Source organism: Myotis yumanensis, unplaced genomic scaffold (assembly GCF_028538775.1).
Source record: "Myotis yumanensis isolate MYYU_CA2020_CCGP unplaced genomic scaffold, mMyoYum1.0.hap1 SCAF_17, whole genome shotgun sequence".
NCBI lineage: Eukaryota > Metazoa > Chordata > Mammalia > Chiroptera > Vespertilionidae > Myotis > Myotis yumanensis.
The window spans coordinates 4681617-4700560 of record NW_027223768.1 but is presented as its reverse complement, the minus strand read 5'-3'; the positions used below and the strand labels follow the sequence as shown (position 1 = coordinate 4700560).

Here is an 18944-nt window from a genome sequence, read left to right as displayed (position 1 = left end):
TCCATCACCGCTTTGCTTTTGAATTACAAAGTTAACCTTAAGACGCGAGCCTTACGCGGGGCACCGCGCTGCCTGCAGACGGGGAGCCGCCTGCGGTGAGATCAGGGAGTGCGGGGAGGAAGGTAATAGCAGGAAGGATCGAGTGGATGAAAAAATGGTTCTTTTCCATAAACTGGACCTGATGTGTTTTTCATGAAGCAGGCGTCAGCTGAAAGAAATATTTTCTCAACCACAGATAGGCTGAGGGCGAGGGCGAGGGGCAGTGTGGAGGGGATGGGGGCATGCGTACGTGCCTTATTGCATCAGCATCTCAAATTGTGAGAAGGTTGAAACTCACTCCATGGTGGTGACTGCAGATGTTTACGTGGACGCGGGGCCAGGAAACCCTTCTCACGTTGGTAATGGCCTGTGTGTTGTTAGAAGGCACGCTTGGCCTTCACGTGTTGTTCTCTTCTCCATCTTCAACGCTGTGCTGCTTCTTTGCAGGTTTGCCAAGGATGCAGGTCATCAAGAACTATGCCGGGACGCCACCCCCCGCTCCCCACGCAGGGCCCCCGCTGCACATCCAGGCTGGGGACACGGTGGAACTTCTGCGGGGCGACGCGCACAGCCTGTTCTGGCAGGTACGATCTAAAGGCCGCCGGGCGGACGTAAGGGGTGGCCGGTCGCCGCTTCAAGCACATGGTGCTGTCCTTTCTTTACAAGCTGCATGTTTCAGCTTCAGAAATTTTACACGATGTGGTGGAAACTAGTTCTTATTAACCTTCCTCACATCGGCCGATGCCAACTCGGCAGTGAACGTTGGCACGCGCTGGTCACGCTCCTGCCGGTAAGGCTCCGCCTCAGGCTCCCCTGCCCCGGCAGGGCGCTGGGTCTGCGGAGGTTCCCCGGTCAGCCCCTGCTCTGTGGGCCGTGACTCCGTATCCTCGCCTGGCTGCCTCTCCCGTCTCGGGGCCCCGGTTTGTCCCGTGTCCTCCCCTCTTATGACCCTGGGAGGGGTGCTGACTTTTCAGTCTGTTCGGCTTCTTACTTGTTAGGCCGGAATGATGACTTCCGATCCTCTTACACTCGGGACTGGAGGCCGCAGCCTCTTTGTACCACGTGGTGCTGCTTCCTTCTCCTTCTTCGACATTGTTACCTGTCCTTCCTCTCGGCAGACTTGGGAGCATGGAGCTTTCCTGGGCTGATGGTAGAATAATGGCTTGGAAGCTCTCAGGAGGAATGTGAGCTGGTCGATGACAGCGCGTGTGTGTCTGATGGAGGGAGGATATGTGATAGGAACAGGGCAGCTCATGTCAGGACAGAGGAAAACAATTAGCACGTTTATTTCAGGCCAGCAAGGGTGTATTGAGTGTCAGCCCTGTCTTCACCACTCAGACACGGCTCGCACTCTGTACCGACTCCCACGGCTGCTTTGACATCAGGTCTCCAGTCTTTGGAAGGACCGTTCACACTTGCTGGCGCTAGCGATGTGTTTGAATTTTCAGAGATGAGTAAAAAGTTCATGTGGCATTTCCGGCAAAGAGGTGGCAGGAGTGGGAATTGTCCTACGGGTCCCTCTAAGCCAGGGGTCCTCAAACTACGGCCCGCGGGCCACATGCAAATACAAATATTGTATTTGTTCCCGTTTTGTCTTTTTACTTCAAAATAAGATATGTGCAGTGTGCATAGGAATTTGTTCATTTTTTTTTTTTAAACTATAGTCCGGCCCTCCAACGGTCTGAGGGACAGTGAACTGGCCCCCTGTTTAAAAAGTTTGAGGACCCCTGCTCTAAGCCAGTCAGAGGAATCGGCACGAACAGATGCTCTTCTTGGCTCTTGATCGAAAGGAGCCAGGGGAGAGGAAGGACAGCTGGGTTCAGGTCAGGCCTCTGCAGCCACTCAGCCACGTCTTCATTTGCTACTCGAGGAGGCCTGGGGCCCAGCGGTGCTCACATCTCTGGCTGAACCCGGTGGGAGTCTTTGCAAAAATGTCAACACATAACCCCCCTTCCAGGGGTTAGGCTGCAGTTGGTCTGGCTGAACCCAGGCGAGAATAATTTGTATGGAACCCCAGGTACATTTAACGTGAGCCACTGACTAGATGACAAGCCCATTGATAAGGTTCCATGGTAGTTATGGACATTAGCCCCAGCTCACCAGTTAGTTAGTCATCGGTAATAAACCAGCTTATTACACATACCTACAAAACATGGTGTTACAATAAACACTTTGGCTCTGATAATTACCAGACAAAGGGTACATTTTCAAAGAACTAGCATGCAATTAAAGTGTACTTGCCTCAGCCTTCATACTGAACTTGACTTACTTGTTTCCTTTGATTCACAAGGCACTTTGAGGCCTTCCAGTGCTCCCAGGCTGTCATGATACAGAATCAGACTTGGCTTTATGGTCGGTACCTATGGCAGGCACCTGTAGGAAACGGGCCTGAGTGTGGTCTGACCAATGGAATGATCTGGAATGACAGACTCTGTCCTCCTGTGAAAGACATTGCTGGTTGGACCGTTTGGAGTCATGTGAGTCTGTAGGCACGTTCACGGTGGACCCACATGCGTCATTTTGCCAGTTTCATGCTCACAGAAGACAGGTGCCTCGTGGTCTGCATCCTGCAGGAAGTGGTCTGCATCCTACAGGAAGTGACTCCTGCCTGGGCTTTAAAACCTGCTTCTGAGCAGATGGTTTCTCAGCACCTCTCCCGGCTGCTGCCCAGTCGGTTCGTCCTCGTTTGAGGTTGCACGGAGTTTCCACCAGGGGAGCCGGTGGAGGCTTGTCTTCCGGGGCTGGAAGGTAGGAGAGTGCAGCTCACTTTGCTGAAGGTTAGTCACTGACTCTGCCATGAACTAGCAGGATAACCTTCAGGAGATGATAGAACCACTGAGGGCCTCAGTTTTATCATCTGTAAAAGGCAGAATAAAGTAAATACGTGCTCATGACTGCATATGGAATGAAAGCTATCATGTGCACAGGAGTTCTGTCGCATTGCTCTTACACGGAAGCTCCTCCCTGTCAATCTGTCTATCATCCCATCCAAATACTAATAACATGCCTACTACGTGTCCAACTCTGTGTTTCGTACTGGCAGGATTCCCAAGAAGACAACTGGTGTCTAACCTCGTGGTCTTAACGATCTAAGGAATAATCGGAGCTCACGGATGATGAGATCTGTTTCTGTTCTAAGTTTTTGGTAGGGTTTTTGTCAGTCACCTTGTCACCCGCATATCTAGCGTTAAACCGGTGGAGAAGAATCTAGATTAGTTATTGGGATGGTACAGCGGCTTGGCATTGGAATGTCAAGCATGGCTTTCGTCCTGGTCACGTGCTTTGGCTTATTGGAAATGTTTAAGAAAGGATGTTTTGCGAACTAAACTGCTCTCTCTGTTTTTTCAAGTGAGTCACTTCCCACGTTAGCTTAGAAAGTCGGATATTGTAGACTGACACGCTTTCTGAATACTCTGTCCAAAGAATGCAGATCGTCCTCTGTCTATCAGGAACTTTCTCTGAATAGCTATTAGTCTCGTCTGTCTCATTATTATAACCACAGTAATTTCCAGTGCTATTGAAGCGGGTGGGCTATCTGCGGTTTTATTGTAACTTCTGTCAAACAATGAGTTGCCAATTAGCTGTAAAAAACGGTCTCCGTGAAATCTTTGCATTGCGGAGACATATTTGGCAACGTTTTCTTTCTTCTTTGTTCTCTTCTCTTTTCTTGAAAGTTCTGTGAAACTGTCTCCAAGTGAAGTGAGTAGAGAAGAGGAAACTGGCCAGTTAGGGCGGTTGCCCCGTTCAGGCGTGAGGCATTCTCTGGACTGAGTGTGACAACAGTGACAACGTGGAGAACAATTCTCATCATGTCACTGACTGAGGCTAAACCTGTTGCTTTCAAGTCATTCACAAGGGTTTAGTAACGAAGGAGAACATGCTTCATGACGAAAGAGATTGCTCAGATTAGAAACGTTATTTTCCCAGGGAAAAAAAATACAGAGTATTGGGGGGAGAGAAAGAGAGAGAGAGAGAGAGAGAGAGAGAGAGAGAGAGAGAAACAGGCAAGTGTAAAATCATCCATGTCTTATATGGTTTCTATACAGTAGAGTGCTTCATATGTGTTTTCTTCTTAGAATTAAGCTTGTGAACAGTGAGGGGTTTTATTTGCTCCACTGTCATTTATGAATGCCCATTGTTCCACAGGGAGAATTTTGTAAGCTAATTGGAACCAAAAGGCAATTATAAGTGGTAGAACTGTAATCTGGGTGCCAAAAAATAAATTTTTGGCCACGACGAAAGTTAAACAACCTAGAAAAATAGTCGTGATACTTCGCACTTGCAGATCAGGCATCCACATGGTCTTTAATCGAAGAAGTGAGCATGTGTTTGCACACATTCTGATTAACCCACAGACATCCCCAGGCAGAGGGTAGATTCGCTCTGTGGTTTCAAGGAGCCCAGAGCATCCATCCATAGGATGGCATTTGGGAATTAGAGTCAGGCTCTCCCCAGACTTCCGGTCCCCTCCCTTCACCCCAGGCGTTAGACCATCCTCCTCTGCTTTAGGCGGGTTGTTCATGATTGTTAGCGTGTCTGAGGAAAGCACGCCTTTAAAGCAGTCTCGTCCTGTTTGGTAGAACAGTCAGGAATCAGAACCTTGCTTTATGTAGCAGTGTTTTGCTGTAAAGATTTTTGTAAGTCTTTGCCTCTAAGAAAAGAATGAAAAGTTAGGAAATAAGTTGAGCTTTTGGAGAATCTCAGGAGGAAGGACGCACCCTGCCCACTGACTGCAGAGGCGAGGAGCCTGGCTGGGGTGGGGGGGGGGGGGGGGAAGGGGGGGTACGGAGGGGGGAGGAAGGGGGTGGCTCTTGCCTTGGCCCAGGCAACAAGGTGTTAAACTCCGCTTTCCCACCTCTTCACACACCAGACACTGTGTCCCCAGTGCAGCAAGGTGACCCCTGTCTTCCGTCACCTTGTCAAGGATTCCTGCTTCCCACATGACTGTTGTATTTCGTGTTCAAACAAACAACAATCCAGACTTTTTCTTTCTTTCTTTTTTTTTTTAAATAGATGTGTTTTTCTCACTTTAACCTGGGGGGGGGGGGGAAATGAAGGGTTCAGTGGGAGGAATCTTTTTCAAAAGAGGTATGTTTTCTCAGTCCTTTAGTCATGGACGTAAATTTTACCTTCTGCCTGAAATGTCCTTCTGCCTGTATTCTCTTAGCTACGTCCTTCTTTGTCATCGAGGCTCAGCTCGATTCTGCACCTTCTCTGAGCCATGAGGGCTTCCATCAGACCCCCCACTGTGCTGTATCTGGTGGTCTATTCACCCTTCTCCCTGCCTGGTTAGAGGACTCCGGGGAGCTGAGACCCGAGCTCCCGTCTCGTCTCTCCGTCTCTAGTCCCGAGACAAAAATAGGCATCCGTCCCCGGGCTTAGAACGATAACTGTTGAGAGCTGCTATTTTCAGAACATGTTATTTACAAGTTTTCACATTCACTGTTTATTAACTCAGGTTACTCTTTATGTTGTTATTTGAGAGACCATTAAAATAGCCATTCATCTCATCAGATCTGAATGCATTTCTGTTCCCTCGGGATAGGCTTAAAGCGGTTTAACCTTGTGGCCTCAAATTCCTCACCAATAAAACGGAGACTTGAGCACTTAAATGACACACGCACAAGGTGGTGTAAAAAGTCGCAGGAAGCAAACTTGAAAGAAAATGGAAAAGGAGCAAAAGTAGATGTCTGTGTGATCGCTGGTGGTTTTGAGAGCTATGCTTCATTTTCCAGAAGTGGGAAAATGATGGCCAGGTTGGTTTTTAATTTTTTTAAAATTTCATCTTCCCATTTATAACTCAAAGAGTTTCACACATATAAGGGCTCATAGAAGACCGCTCTACCGTCCCTGTTCCTGTACTCCACTCTTGAAATTCTTTGATCAGGAATTAAACGTTCTTTTTTATCATTAGACATAGAAGCACCGCGATGCATTCTGAAGGAAACAGTTGTAAATACACAGGCTAAACTCATGAGCCCTGGCCTCCGCCCATGCGTGAGGAGGCCTGAGCCCTCACGGATCGTGAAGGAGAAAGGGCGGGGGGGTGGGGGGGGGGACAGAAGGAGAGACAGGTTTACAGGAAGCAAACTCTGCCGAGGGAATGGTCTGCTGACCTGTGGACTCAGCTGTGGGACCTGTTGGTGTTTTGTGTGGGAGCCTCACGCGGGCCCTGACCCAGCCCCTCCGGGGGGCCGGGAAGGGCGGTGCGGGGGGTGGAGTGAGCGGGTCCTTCCTCCCAGGACCTCTCTCTGCAACCTTCGTAGTCAAGTCACATCCAAGGATTCTTTGCTTTGTCCTTGATGCAGAGACCTTTCTAGTCCCTTCTGGGCCACCCAAGACTATCAGCTACAATGAAATTTTCTAAAACGATGTAATTGTTTCCTCCTGATCTAAAATCCAAGTGTCCGGCTGCGCCATAGTCAGCGGCAAATAAAAACACGAAAGAACAGCTTTGCAAAGGTCAGATCTCTCCCTGCAGAAACCGGTTCCTGACCCGGGATGCCCCTCGCTGCGGCTTTATCAGTCGGGGAGGGAGCCTCTCTGGGAACGCGCTTTCCCAGCTCGCATTCCTGCCGCAGGGCATTCCTTTGTGAAATCCTGAACTTGGTGTTTGCTGGAGCACAGTTTCAAGGTGTTCCTCAGGTGACCTTGGCTTTGCTTCTGCACTGCCTCTCACCGCTTGCCTGCCTCTTGTGTAAAATCGGAGGAGCCAGGGCAGCGCGGGGCTGGTGCTGCGGGGATGAGCAGCTCTGTGCAAGGCTTGCTTGGCATTCGCATGTGCTGTCATCATGAGACCTTCGTCTGCACAGGCGTTTACCTGAAACACTTGCGTTACATCAGGGTCCCCGGTTACAGGAAAGGAGAAGGCAGAGTGTGCCTGTGATCGGGCGGGGGGCCGGGAGGGGTGATTATGGGAGATAATGGACGGTCGGCAAGGCCTGGAGGAAACATTTTCCCTGGGCGATTGCCAACTGGCTCTGATTGAATAGATCATAAATGGAGTTGGTGGGAATGTTTCCAAGTGGACAGACGGTATGTTTTCCGGGACTTGGCTAGGCTCCCGACAAAGTGGGTGAGGTCCTAATTGTTTACCCTCAAGATGGACATTTCCGGTTAACAATTCTTCCTGGTACTTTTCCTGTGTTTGGTCCAGGGCACAGTGCAGTTCACAATGCACCCAGAGGAGTCAGACAGGGAATATTACCTCTTCGTTTCCCAATAGAGAGGAGCATTATTAAGGGGGAAGTGCTGAGAATTCTGTGGTGGTCCCCTTTCTTCCGTTATTTTATCACCACGGACGCTAGGGTCTGCCATGATGATTAACAGTTTGTGTCAATCACAGGATCCCTTCACTGGGCCATCGGTCTGCAGTTGCATCTAGCATGACTATTGATTTGACACCACGGTGGTTTCAGTAGAGTGTGCACCTACCCTGAGTGGCGTTGGACAAAATAATTGATCAAATTATGATGTCCCCTGAATTTTAGTTATTCATGGTACTTTGATTTCCTGAAGAATGAAGGAATGGATGTAATTCCTAACAAGGCAAACCCCATGTGTCCCGGAAAATAGAGGACTTCACACTGGGTTAAAATGAAGGTCATCAAGGACCGGAACTGTCCTTACCTTCCATAAAGAAGTGCAGCCAGATTAAATTACCAACATACACTGTCCCTCATTAAGAATTTGTGGGTCAGATGCTTCTTGGTAACAGTAAATGGCCTGGAGGGGTTTGGGGAAAATGCTCATATAAGCAGAGAGCTTCGGTGGTAAAAGAGACCTCAGACATCCCTGGGTGTCCAACCGTCATTTCTCAGCTGAGGATGTTGAAGCCAAGAAAAGTTAAATGGCTTTCCCAAGACCGGAGGGCCAGTATTAGAACCCTAAGCTCCCTACTCGCTATCCATATCCGATGATTCCTCATCAGGCTTTTCTGACCCCAAATTCTGGAACAAACTAAGAAGACAACCAAAGCAAAGGCCAATGAAGGAAGTGGCATTGTCTGGGTGAGATCCTTGAAGATAGTAGCCAGGCCTGTTCCCTTTTAATCCGCTAGCCTCTAGCCCAGTGCCTCAGCCATACTGGGAAGTCAGTACACTTTGCATTAAAGCACTAATTCTGTTCTTGGTAGAAAATTAAATTCTTTAACAGTGTCTGATGCAGCATGAGCGTAATGTGTGTCGAGCTGTTCCTCAGAATATTTGCTCTGTGATCACGATGATTAAAGCCACCAAATATGCCTGTCTGGCGTGGCTCAGTGGTTGAGCGTCAGCCTATGGACCAGGAGGTCATGGTTCGATTCCCGGTCAGGGCACATGCCTGGGTTGTGGGCTTTATTCCCAGTGGGGGGTGTGCAGGAGGTAGCCATCAATGGTTCTCTCTCATCATTGATTTCTCTGTATTTTTCTCCCTCTTCCTTCCTCTCTGAAATCAATAAAAACATATTTTAAAAACAAACAAACAAACAAACAAAAAGCACACCTCCAAATGTAAGAAAACATTCATTGGTTGTTTGCCAGGATTAGAATAACAAATTTCTATATCTCAGACTGTTGTGAAGCCTGGTTTACTTGGGGTTACATGGCCTCTCCCCAAATAGGATTGCTTCCAAGATGTGGTAGGACCTTGCTCTGCTTCCCAGATTTAGTGTTAAGTAACCACATGGGCTTGGGTTTACCCACATGCAGATGGGCTTGCGCTTGCTGAGTTGTTGGTTTTTTTCTCTCTGGTTAACAATCAGAGGTATTCTCACCAGGAAAACACAGTTATAAGATTGGGATTTAGGATTGCGTCCTGGACGGTATCTTACCCAGTGAGTTCCCTTCCCTGCTGGGGAAGTCCAGGAATACATTTTTGGATAATAAGGAAAATGTTCCACAAAGTTTCACTCTGCTGTTATATTCATCTCACATCTCATAAGTGTAGACATACAGCTTATGGCTTTTTAGTGTTTTTTTTCCTTAGTGTGCATTTCACAACTTTACATTTTTTTTTTTTAGTTTTTGACACTTGCGTCTGCCAAAACTTCAGAGATGTAATCAACACAAACAATTGTGTGTTCGTTGGAAAAACCTTCCAATATCATTGAGGGATTAGTCCTATATTTTGATGACTTGATATAATTATAAAACCTTGCAAATTAAGGGTACACTTAATTTCAAAGATGTTAGATGGAGATGCAAGTGCATTTTTCTCTTCATTATTCAGAATTCTAAGCCATGACAGCCCCTTAACTACAAATGAACTAGACTAGCACTATGACTTCCATACCTCATGAGTGTTTACTGTGTTATGTATTGGACAAAAGTTGAAGATCCTATTCTCTTCTGACTAAGAGACGATAAAAGCTCATGGCTTACGGCTTTGTTCTGTGTGTGCGCATGAATATTTTGAAATTCATTGTAATGACCATTCAGTGTAACCATATGCAATTGTGCTTGGCACATTTTCAAGGTAATCGCTAGTGGAAAAATGCACATCTCACTTATCACAGGAGAAGCAATTACGATGGAGGAAGGGCCGACATGCAAGGAAGCATTAGGGCATTTGAGATAAAGAAATGGGCTATTTGGAATGCAGTATTTCCTGTTCAGGTGAAAATTCTGAGAGTCTGTTACTTGTGGCTCAGCAAAGTTGCCTAAAAGTAAGGAAGATGGTGGGCCTATACACAGGACCCGGTATTTCTGTTTAGTAACACCAATAGGCCAACTAAAAAATGAAAATTCAGAAGTGAAGCAATCCCTTGAGAGTAATTGAAAAGTGTATTGTCGGAATAACGGAAAAGAGGTCTTTTTAGCGCTTACCGAGTGTTTTCACACGTTAATTCTTTGACGCTTGTTGCCCTGGTGAGGCACGCGTGGCAGATCTTGTCATTACCCTTGTCTGAGGTCCCGCCATTTTTCAGGCCGAGCTGGGGGTAGAATGAGCAATTCCGATGGACCTCCCCACCGTCTGATGCTGCCTTTCCATGCTTCCTGGGACCCAGCACTGATAGGCATCCAGCTGAGGACAGCGGGGCCATGTGGCTGCAGCTGTAGCCACACATCACTCTTTACCAACGACCCTTACACACGGGGTCTTTGTCCTGGTCCTCTCTCCTTTGCCTGTCCTTTGGTTCTGTCGCATGCACTCACAAAACCTGTGAGAGTAATTCCCAAAATAGTGCTTGCTGCAAGCTATCCATCCACCCACCCACCCAGCACCCTCCTCCCCAGTCCATCCATCCATCGCATATCATCTATCATCTATCTATCTATCTATCTATCTATCTATCTATCTATCTATCTCTACCTACCTATCTATCCAGTCAGTAAGCTCATTTGTACATCTGCCTCTGTTCCCATCATTCAGGGCCACCCTGCATGTCTTGTTCCCCACACGCTCTGACTGCGTCTCTCCGGCAGTTGGAGAGACGGCAGGGTGACAGTTGCTCTGGCCATTACCCAGGGATGATAAATTGCGCAGTAATCTCCCCAGCACCATCGTGCATACGTTGGAAGTGTTTAGGGCATTGTAACTTGGGGGAATTTCCGATCTTTCATAAATAACCATGCATCTGTCCCTTTTATCAGGCAGCTTCCGACGTCTGTTTCCAATTGCTCAGCGCTGTTCCAGGAGTGCATTAGAGCCCGGCCGGGTGGTATTATGGGGATGAATGAGCCACGGGGAAAAGCCGCCGTATTTTTCTTAAAGCAATTCTGTCCCCTTTCTACAAAGTCAGAGCGAAGCAATTTGCAATTAAGATTTCTGTAGGATATTCTCTGTCAGGAAAGCCATCCCTGTCTGCGGGTTTTAAAAGTGCAGTTTTTGTACATTAAAGCTTTTCCCTGTACAGGTGGATTGTAAATATCACTTCTACCAGCAAATTCAAAATAGTCTTAATTCATTATGATTCACCGTGGATTCTTATAGAAGAAAAATGAAAAGTAGTTATAACCTGAGTTCAGTTAGAAATAATTAAGTGTGTGATATGCATTTATATGGATGAGGTTCAGGAATTCAGGGAAAATTGTCAATAATTTTAGTTTGATGTGCTTTTCTGCAGGAAACAATTTCCTTTTCAGGGAAAAATGGCATTGTTAAATGAATTATAATTTAAGATTATTTTGTTTCCTGTCTGTTCCCATGCATTTAATGAAAATTATGAAGTCACATCTTTTCTTACCATATACAGCCCATAACCTAGTTTCTCACATTCTTTCCAGAAGAAAATATTTTCATAGGAATGACCCAACCTTTGCTGCTCGATTTTACAAAAGTGCCATCACTATAATCTAGAGAACACCCTGCAGAATAAACGCACATAAAGATAGCGCCGTAGGGGACATCAGATGACACGTCACGGCAAGGAGACGTGTGTTCAGGCTGACCTTGAAGTTTCGAAGGGACTCGCAAGAACAAACATCAGATGGGAGGGTAACTGAGAGGAGTCTCGGGCATCCGGAGTCGGCATAGGAGGAATGGCAAGTGGGTTATCAGACCCAGAACAAAATGCCCACACATTCCTGGGGGCACAGGGGAAGGAGCCTCAGCTGCCCGTCTCCCTCTGCACACTCACAGCCACGCGCTCCGGGCACACAGGGATGCTGCTTCTAGGACAATGGTTCTCAACCTTCCTAATGCCCCGACCCTTTAATACAGTTCCTCATGTTGTGGTGACCCCCAACCATAAAATTATTTTCGTTGCTACTTCATAACTGTAATGTTGCTACTGTTATGAATTGTCATGTAAATATCTGATATGCAGGATGTATTTTCATTGTTACAAAGTGAACATAATGAAAGCATAGTGATTAATCACAAAAACAATATGTAATTATATATATGTTTTCCGATGGTCTTAGGCGACCCCTGTGAAAGGGTTTCTCGACCCACAGGTTGAGAACCGCTGTTCTGGGAGCTGTTCTCTGATCACTTTGTCTTGCTTTTCTTTGTGAAAAACAATAGAGCACGTAGCCTCCAGTCATAATGTGTGACTCATCTGAGGCTCCGAGAAACAGCAGTTGTTAAATAGCAAATCCAAACAAGCCCAGTTTCTTAAGAACTTCTTGATGACCCGTTCTGACGGTTGTAGTCTGCTTTGAGTAGAGTTTGTCTTTCTGGAAAAGGGAAACAGTTTTAAGGTTAGCGCCATGAGATTATTTTAAAAGAGGAATTTGATCAACGGTCTCCAAGAATACATTCTTCAGTATTTTATTTTGTCTATGTTGTGCTTCGGTTTTCCTTATTCTGCGATTTCTCTCTTCTCTTCTCATTTACAGTGCTATTCGGGTTAAGATCCTTTCCTCCAATGTCATCACTGTTCTCTTCCCTTAATCAGCATCCTATTCCTTTTCCCTAAATCTGAAATTCTTCGAAAACATCACGTTATGCTGTGTTTTCCATTTCTGCACATCTTGAACTGTCTCTTGTCCTGGAGGAATGTTCTCATGAGTTCTGCTAGCAACACCCATAATAACCACATAAATCGAATCCCTAATTAATTACGGAGCCTGCACAAAACCAATATGATCTGCTTGAATTAATGAATATGAAATTGAAAAAGAGAATATTGCTTACTGTCCCCGGGTAGGATTGAGGAATGTAAAGTTAACAAAACCGCATGGTAGATTGGAGAGTCAAGCTTGAATTCTTAGTTTATAATCATGATCTGAAACCACGTGTAGGGTTTAACAATCCTAAACGCTCTCTGCTCTTGGCTTCCGTTCCTGAGCCAGAATGAGTTCCCTGGATAGGGTGCGCCAGTCATTGAGGACCCCGAGTAACGGCAGGTACCTAGTGTTCCGGGGTTATCATTTGTGGTAAATTTGTTCTCAAATTGGCATTTTTCTCCTAATTCAGGGTAGAAATTTAGCCTCTGGAGAGGTTGGATTTTTTCCAAGTGATGCCGTCAAGCCTTGCCCATGCGTAAGTATGAGTCTTTTCTTCTATTTTGTTTTTGATGTTGTAATTAATTGTCCAAGGATGTACCATCGATGCTGGCCTGGTTGCTCGTTAATTTTGTTAATATTTTCTAGAGCGATCATACTATGGCGTGTTTGAATGCTTTGGCCAATGTTGTTAAAATTCCCTAATCATTATGATTTGATTGTCAGAAAATATTTTTTAAAGGTAGAAGAGTATAGGCAAGAAGACAATGTAACTTAGTAGAATTTATAAAATTAAATTGTCTACAAGGCTTTAGGAGGAATCACCAAAGCTACAGATTAGATGAACTGTACCAATTTCTCTTTTTCCCACCGAGGGGAGATGGGAGTCTAATCTAGTCCCTGTCACGCTGGGTTACAGAGAGATGTTACACTTGAACTAGTGTGTTGGAAAGCATCAAAGTCGACAATTCTTCAATCAAATCTCTAAATACATTTTACTGTGCTTTAGCTTGTCATTACTGTTGATTTAATGTTATAATGACATTTTACAAAATCATCAAACACATTAGGTTGATACACGGAGAATGAATGAGTACTCAAATATTATTACAGACGACTATAACATAACACGTACTGTCTAGTGCTTTATGAGATTTATAAATTTCTGTTTAGGGGTGACATTATTTTACCATAATTTGCTGTTTAGGGTGGATTTTTCTGTGAAACATTTAAAGTTCTTGATTCTAGGTAAATAAATGTTTTTACTAAAATAATGGAGTTGATGGTTTGGGAAAAACAAAACCACCCTTAATTTGTCTTGCTTGCCATATTTCAATCCTTCCTGGATCTCTATACTGGAGCATCTTTTTTTTTTTTAATATATTTTTATTGTTTTCAGAGGGGAAGGGAGAGAGAGCGAGAGCAAGAGAGAGAGAGAGAGAGAGAAATAGCAATGATGAGAAAGAATCATTGATTGGCTACCTCCTGCATGCCCCACACTGGGGATCGAGCCTGCAACCTGGGCATGTGCCCCGACCGGAATCGAACCATGACCTCCTGGTTCATAGGTCGACGCTCAATCACTGAGCCACACCGGCTGGCTGGAGCATCTTTTTAATGTCACACGCGTGAACGGCTGCCATCTTTTTTTTTTTTTTTTTTTTTTTTTAATATATTTTATTGATTTTTTACAGAGAGGAAGGGAGAGAGATAGAGAGTTAGAAACATCGATGAGAGAGAAACATCGACCAGCTGCCTCCTGCACATCTCCTACTGGGGATGTGCCCACAACCCAGGTACATGCCCTTGACCGGAATCGAACCAGGGACCTTTCAGTCCGCAGGCCGACGCTCTATCCACTGAGCTAAACCGGTTTCGGCGGCTGCCATCTTTGATTTCAGAATGTCACCTGTAGGATCATTCACTCCACTCACTCCTGCTTAATTAATTTCAAAAGCAGAGGGAATCCGGAAGCATGTGCTGATCTGTTGATTCTGTGATCGAATGTCGCATATTTTTTATCTTCTCTATAATCTTGAAAATCTGTTGAAGTTGACTCATCTAATCAGATAAGCAAAAAGGATTGTTAGCTCGTTTTCTGTCATTTGTATAAACAGGGTTCAGGCTTCCTGTGCTGAGAGCAGTGGTGTTCCCATGATGGCAGGTAGCGGGAGATTGTATGTTCTCACATGAGGACGTTGGGAACCTAAAATCATGCTTAGGTCACAGATACTAAGCATTTCATATTCCAAGTCCACACCGTTTCATTTCATTTAATCCGTACCTGAGCGCATGCTGAGGAAATTTCCGAGGCCATGTACATCTTCCCATCGGAAGGGAAACTGTTGAAGATTGATTCCTATTTGCAAAACAAAGGGCCTAAGATAATGTTTGCAGGATTCGAAGGGGCGTAACTTACTTCCAATATTATTTGCGATGTATCGAGATTTTAGAGGCGGTAAAGTTAGAAATGGAATTCATTGGGTCACAATATTTAAATGTTGATAGCTTTAGAGATATTCTGAACAGAAAGGTAATGCTTTGATATGTAACTCTTCATCTGAAAGGACAAAAGAGTAGCAGCCTATTATGAAACCAGGCATGTTCCCATTGGCCACACCTCTGAAATATGATTGCTTTCACTGTTAAAAATGATGCTAACAATATTTTCAATCACTGGATGTAAAAAGGCCCAGGAATATTCCATGGTGCGGATATATCACAGAGTCACATGATTCATGAAAAATTTGTGAACAGGAGGCAACCTGTCTGTACTCCTGGGTTTATCAACTTTGCCCATCTACAGAGTATGTCTTTTACTTGTTATTTCACGAATATTAGCATACCTGCATTGGCTTTGTTCATTTTCTAGGTTCCATAAGCAACCAGAGGAACTTTTCTTTCTTTTTCTTTCTTTGTGAGCTTAGAAAATGTACTATTTTTCTCTTTTGCGAAAAGAGGAAAAATGAATCTTTTCCATGACTTTTCCCTGAAAATCAGAGTTTAGACTTTGCGTTACAGATGAAGAGGCTACCTGCACTACATACTGTTGCTGGGCCTGTTTCCCAATGTCTTGAGAAAGCGGGGTGCTGTTTGGTTACCCTAACATTTTCCTTTTAATTTTCCATGATAAGACGAAGCTGCCTTGATAATAAATACCCAAAGTTTCCAGTTCATATTTCTCCTGTTATCGCTCCCCTTGGAAGTACAGTGGCAGCAAAATGAATGAAAGGATGGATTAAAGCGAGATGAATTATGTTCTGTTTCCCTGACATAGACCGTGATTCACTATGTGTGAAATGGCCGGTGGATAGACCCGGGGCTGTGCTACTGAGGGGTTTCTAGCTGAGTCAGCTGAACTGAATTAGTGATTGATTTCTAAAAGCTTCCCTTAAGTAAACTTAATCTATTTTGGCTTTTTTATATCCTAGGTGCCCAAACCAGTAGATTATTCTTGCCAGCCTTGGTAAGTATTAAAAATGTTTATGCAGCTGAGCTGACATGCCATAGCCGTAGTTCAAGGGCGCCATAAAGGAGGGGGGCGGGGTGCCAAACCACATTCCATGTCCATTTGTTGGATGGAGGTGTGTTCAAAGGCAACAACAAAAAAACTTTTAAAGACATATTTTACTCACTACTGCTAGTTTCTTAAGAAAATTGCTTAGCTAATGTGTGGGCTAACAGAATTCATCTTATATCCAAAAATTAGTTTAAAAAAATAATTTAAATGGTTACTGGAGTTTTCTTGAGAAAGATGCTCAAAGTAGATTTCATTTCATAGTGTACATAGGAAAGGTGAAGTTTTGGGGTTGTGTGTGTGTGTGTGTGTTCCCTAAACTCCCTACAGCTCTCTCTAACCTGGTACCTATTGGCTCCTCTCCTTGTCTCATTCATTTATTTGATAAATATTTCCTGTGTGTTAAGCATGGTTCATTTTACTGTTGTTAGCTTTGTGGAGCACTTGTGTTTGGAAGAACTAAAGGATGTCTCTGCATTGTTCCTTTTGAAGCGATGGAATTAGTTGGCACAGAAGTCAAGAGAGCTCAGCGCTGCCACGAAGTTAAAATCGTGGCAGGTGCCTACTTGTAGCCCCTGCTCTTTTCCAGGCACATCACAGATGCCTCTCCCTGTCTCTTCCAGGTACGCCGGGGCGATGGAGAGGCTGCAGGCGGAGACTGAACTTATTAACAGGCCCAACGGCACTTACCTGGTGAGGCTCCGGACCAAAGAGTCGGGCGAATATGCAATTAGCATTAAGTAAGTAGGACAAGCAATTTCACAGAAATAGAGCTCCTGTTTGCAACTGCGCAGACCCTGCGACATGTGTAACCCCGAAGTTGAAAACCAAGGATCTAATTACAGCAGGAATAATGCTTCTATCCAGACGGCACTGCTACTTGAAAACATCCGCTAGAAAAACACAATGAAGTGGTACAGGCTGCTAATTGGCATATTAGCTTTCGTCATAACATTGTATTTGGGTGACTTGACGTGTGTATGTTTTTGGTAAATTCTAAGAGTATAAATAACTAGACTTTGTTCTATTTTGTTTTTCTATATTCTCCAGTGGAACTTACTAAACACATTGAGCATAATGATTGGTCAAATCTAATTTCCCTTCTCCCTTCAAAGATTGGTTGTATCTTCAACCGATCTAGTAAATATATTTGGTAAATTAGTTGTCGCCACTGTATTGGCAAAGGTATATATTTTGTCTTCCGAATTAATTCCTGTAGCGTTATTGGGGCATGCCCTCTGGCCATTATTGATTTCTTCTGATTAAAACCACATTTATATTCATAAGTTATTCATTGCCCACAGGTACAATAATGAAGCAAAGCACATCAAGATTGTAACGAGAGATGGCTTATTTCACATTGCAGAAAATAGAAAATTTAAAAGTTTAATGGTAAGCATTGATTAGTTCGTTTCAATCTGTGGGCCTTATTTTTCTCTAATTGGGAAGGTCAGTTTAATTCTATAGTTTTATGGAAATTCTGCTCACTGAGAAGTTGTTTGAAGAGAATCATACTATCAATTTGCAGGAGATTCTGAAAATTCTAATTTTAGAAATTCCAATTGTTTTATAGTGCGCTAGTCATGGTTTTCACTGTAAAGCAAGTTTTAGATAGTATTTCAGAGTCTACACTCCTTATGAGTCAGAGTAATAGACAAATTCAAATGCAGTGACCTTTCGGTTCTCTGTGTGAGTTTTGCCTTGTGTTGGATGAAACCCAGCAAATGTTGAATATTCACCTCTGTCCTCCCCTTCCTTCCTCCACTTCTACCTCCTCATTCAGATAGAGGAAGGTATTTTAAATTATAGCACAAAAAGTCGTCACTGTAATTGGTGAAACACGTCTCACATTTAGGGTCATTTAATATGAAATGCAATATACTATCACATAGAAACACTTTTTGTATTTTCTGCGATTTTTTAAAAATATATTTTTATTGATTTCAAAGAGGAAGGGAGAGGGAGAGAGAGAAATATCAAAGGTGAGAGAGAACCATTGATTGGCTGCCTCCTGCATGCGCCCTACGAGAGATCGAGTCCACAACCCCGGCATGTGCCCTGACCGGGAATCAATCCGTGACCTCCGGGTTTACAGGTTGACACTCAACCACTGAGCCACGCCAGCTGGGCTGTTTTCTGCTATTTTAAATGCTCTGTGCTCTCCTTCATGACCTTGCACAATTAAACATGAACAAGGTACCATTTTTACCATAGAAGGATCTCATGGGAACTTTACATTTAAATTAAAATAGTATACATGCAATAGCTGCTTTACAAGAAAAAAGATTGTTTAATAAAATATACAATTTTAAATAATTTAATACAGTTATTTAATAAAATGTCCACTTTAAATAATTACAACCTAATAATTGTATTAGTAGCTAAGAATATTATGTCTATGCCATACAGATAACGCCTGTACCTCACTGTACTGTGTATGCATTGCTGATAGTACAAGAGCTCATGTTGCCGTAAGAGTGGTCTCGGGCCTGTTTCTCGGGTTGAGGGCGTTTCCCGAGATGATGAAAATTTGGACCCAGGACGTGCGATGCGTGGGGAGTGGTCTCCCGGGCACACTGAGTAGCATCAGGAAGGACCTCTTACTGATCAGGCCATCAATCCAGTGATCCAGGCTGCGGCCTTCCGGAAAACATCTCAAAACACTTTGCAGATGTCAGCATCAAAGCTAGAGCGGAGAGTAAGAGAGCCTCCACGCAGGCACTAGCAGGCCTGCTCTAACACCTGGCCCGGCGCCAAGGCGGGAACGGGGTTTCCCAGAAAGGGCAGCATCCCGAGTCAAAGAGAAAGTCAGAAACCTCTGCAGGGAAATCTCACAGTCCCTGTCCAACCTCGCAGGCGGGCAGCGAGATCGCGTCCTGGGAAGTGGGACCTCTGTTCCAGGCCCAGGCACCCCCCGGCGGGCTGTGACTCCCGTCCTGTGGGCACCGGCAGGCTGTGCACAGAGAGGGGTGGACCTGAGGACCTGGGGAAGCACCGATGCTGCGTGACAGCCCAGC

General features: G+C 44.7%; 1 protein-coding gene across 3 annotated transcripts in view; it reads left to right on the top strand.

Moving 5' to 3' along the window:
* Nucleotides 1-18944, top strand: part of VAV3 (vav guanine nucleotide exchange factor 3) — a 166148-nt gene that overhangs the window by 126762 nt on the left and 20442 nt on the right. For 2 of the 3 annotated variants that reach the window (XM_070396983.1, XM_070396982.1), the window contains exons 20-24: nucleotides 487-623; nucleotides 12883-12948; nucleotides 15842-15876; nucleotides 16551-16667; nucleotides 17232-17319. In XM_070396983.1, coding sequence (XP_070253084.1) covers nucleotides 487-623; nucleotides 12883-12948; nucleotides 15842-15876; nucleotides 16551-16667; nucleotides 17232-17319 — 443 coding nt within the window. Of the gene's footprint in view, nucleotides 1-486; nucleotides 624-12882; nucleotides 12949-15841; nucleotides 15877-16550; nucleotides 16668-17231; nucleotides 17320-18944 lie in introns of those variants that run through there. The other variant, XM_070396985.1, reaches the window with a different exon arrangement.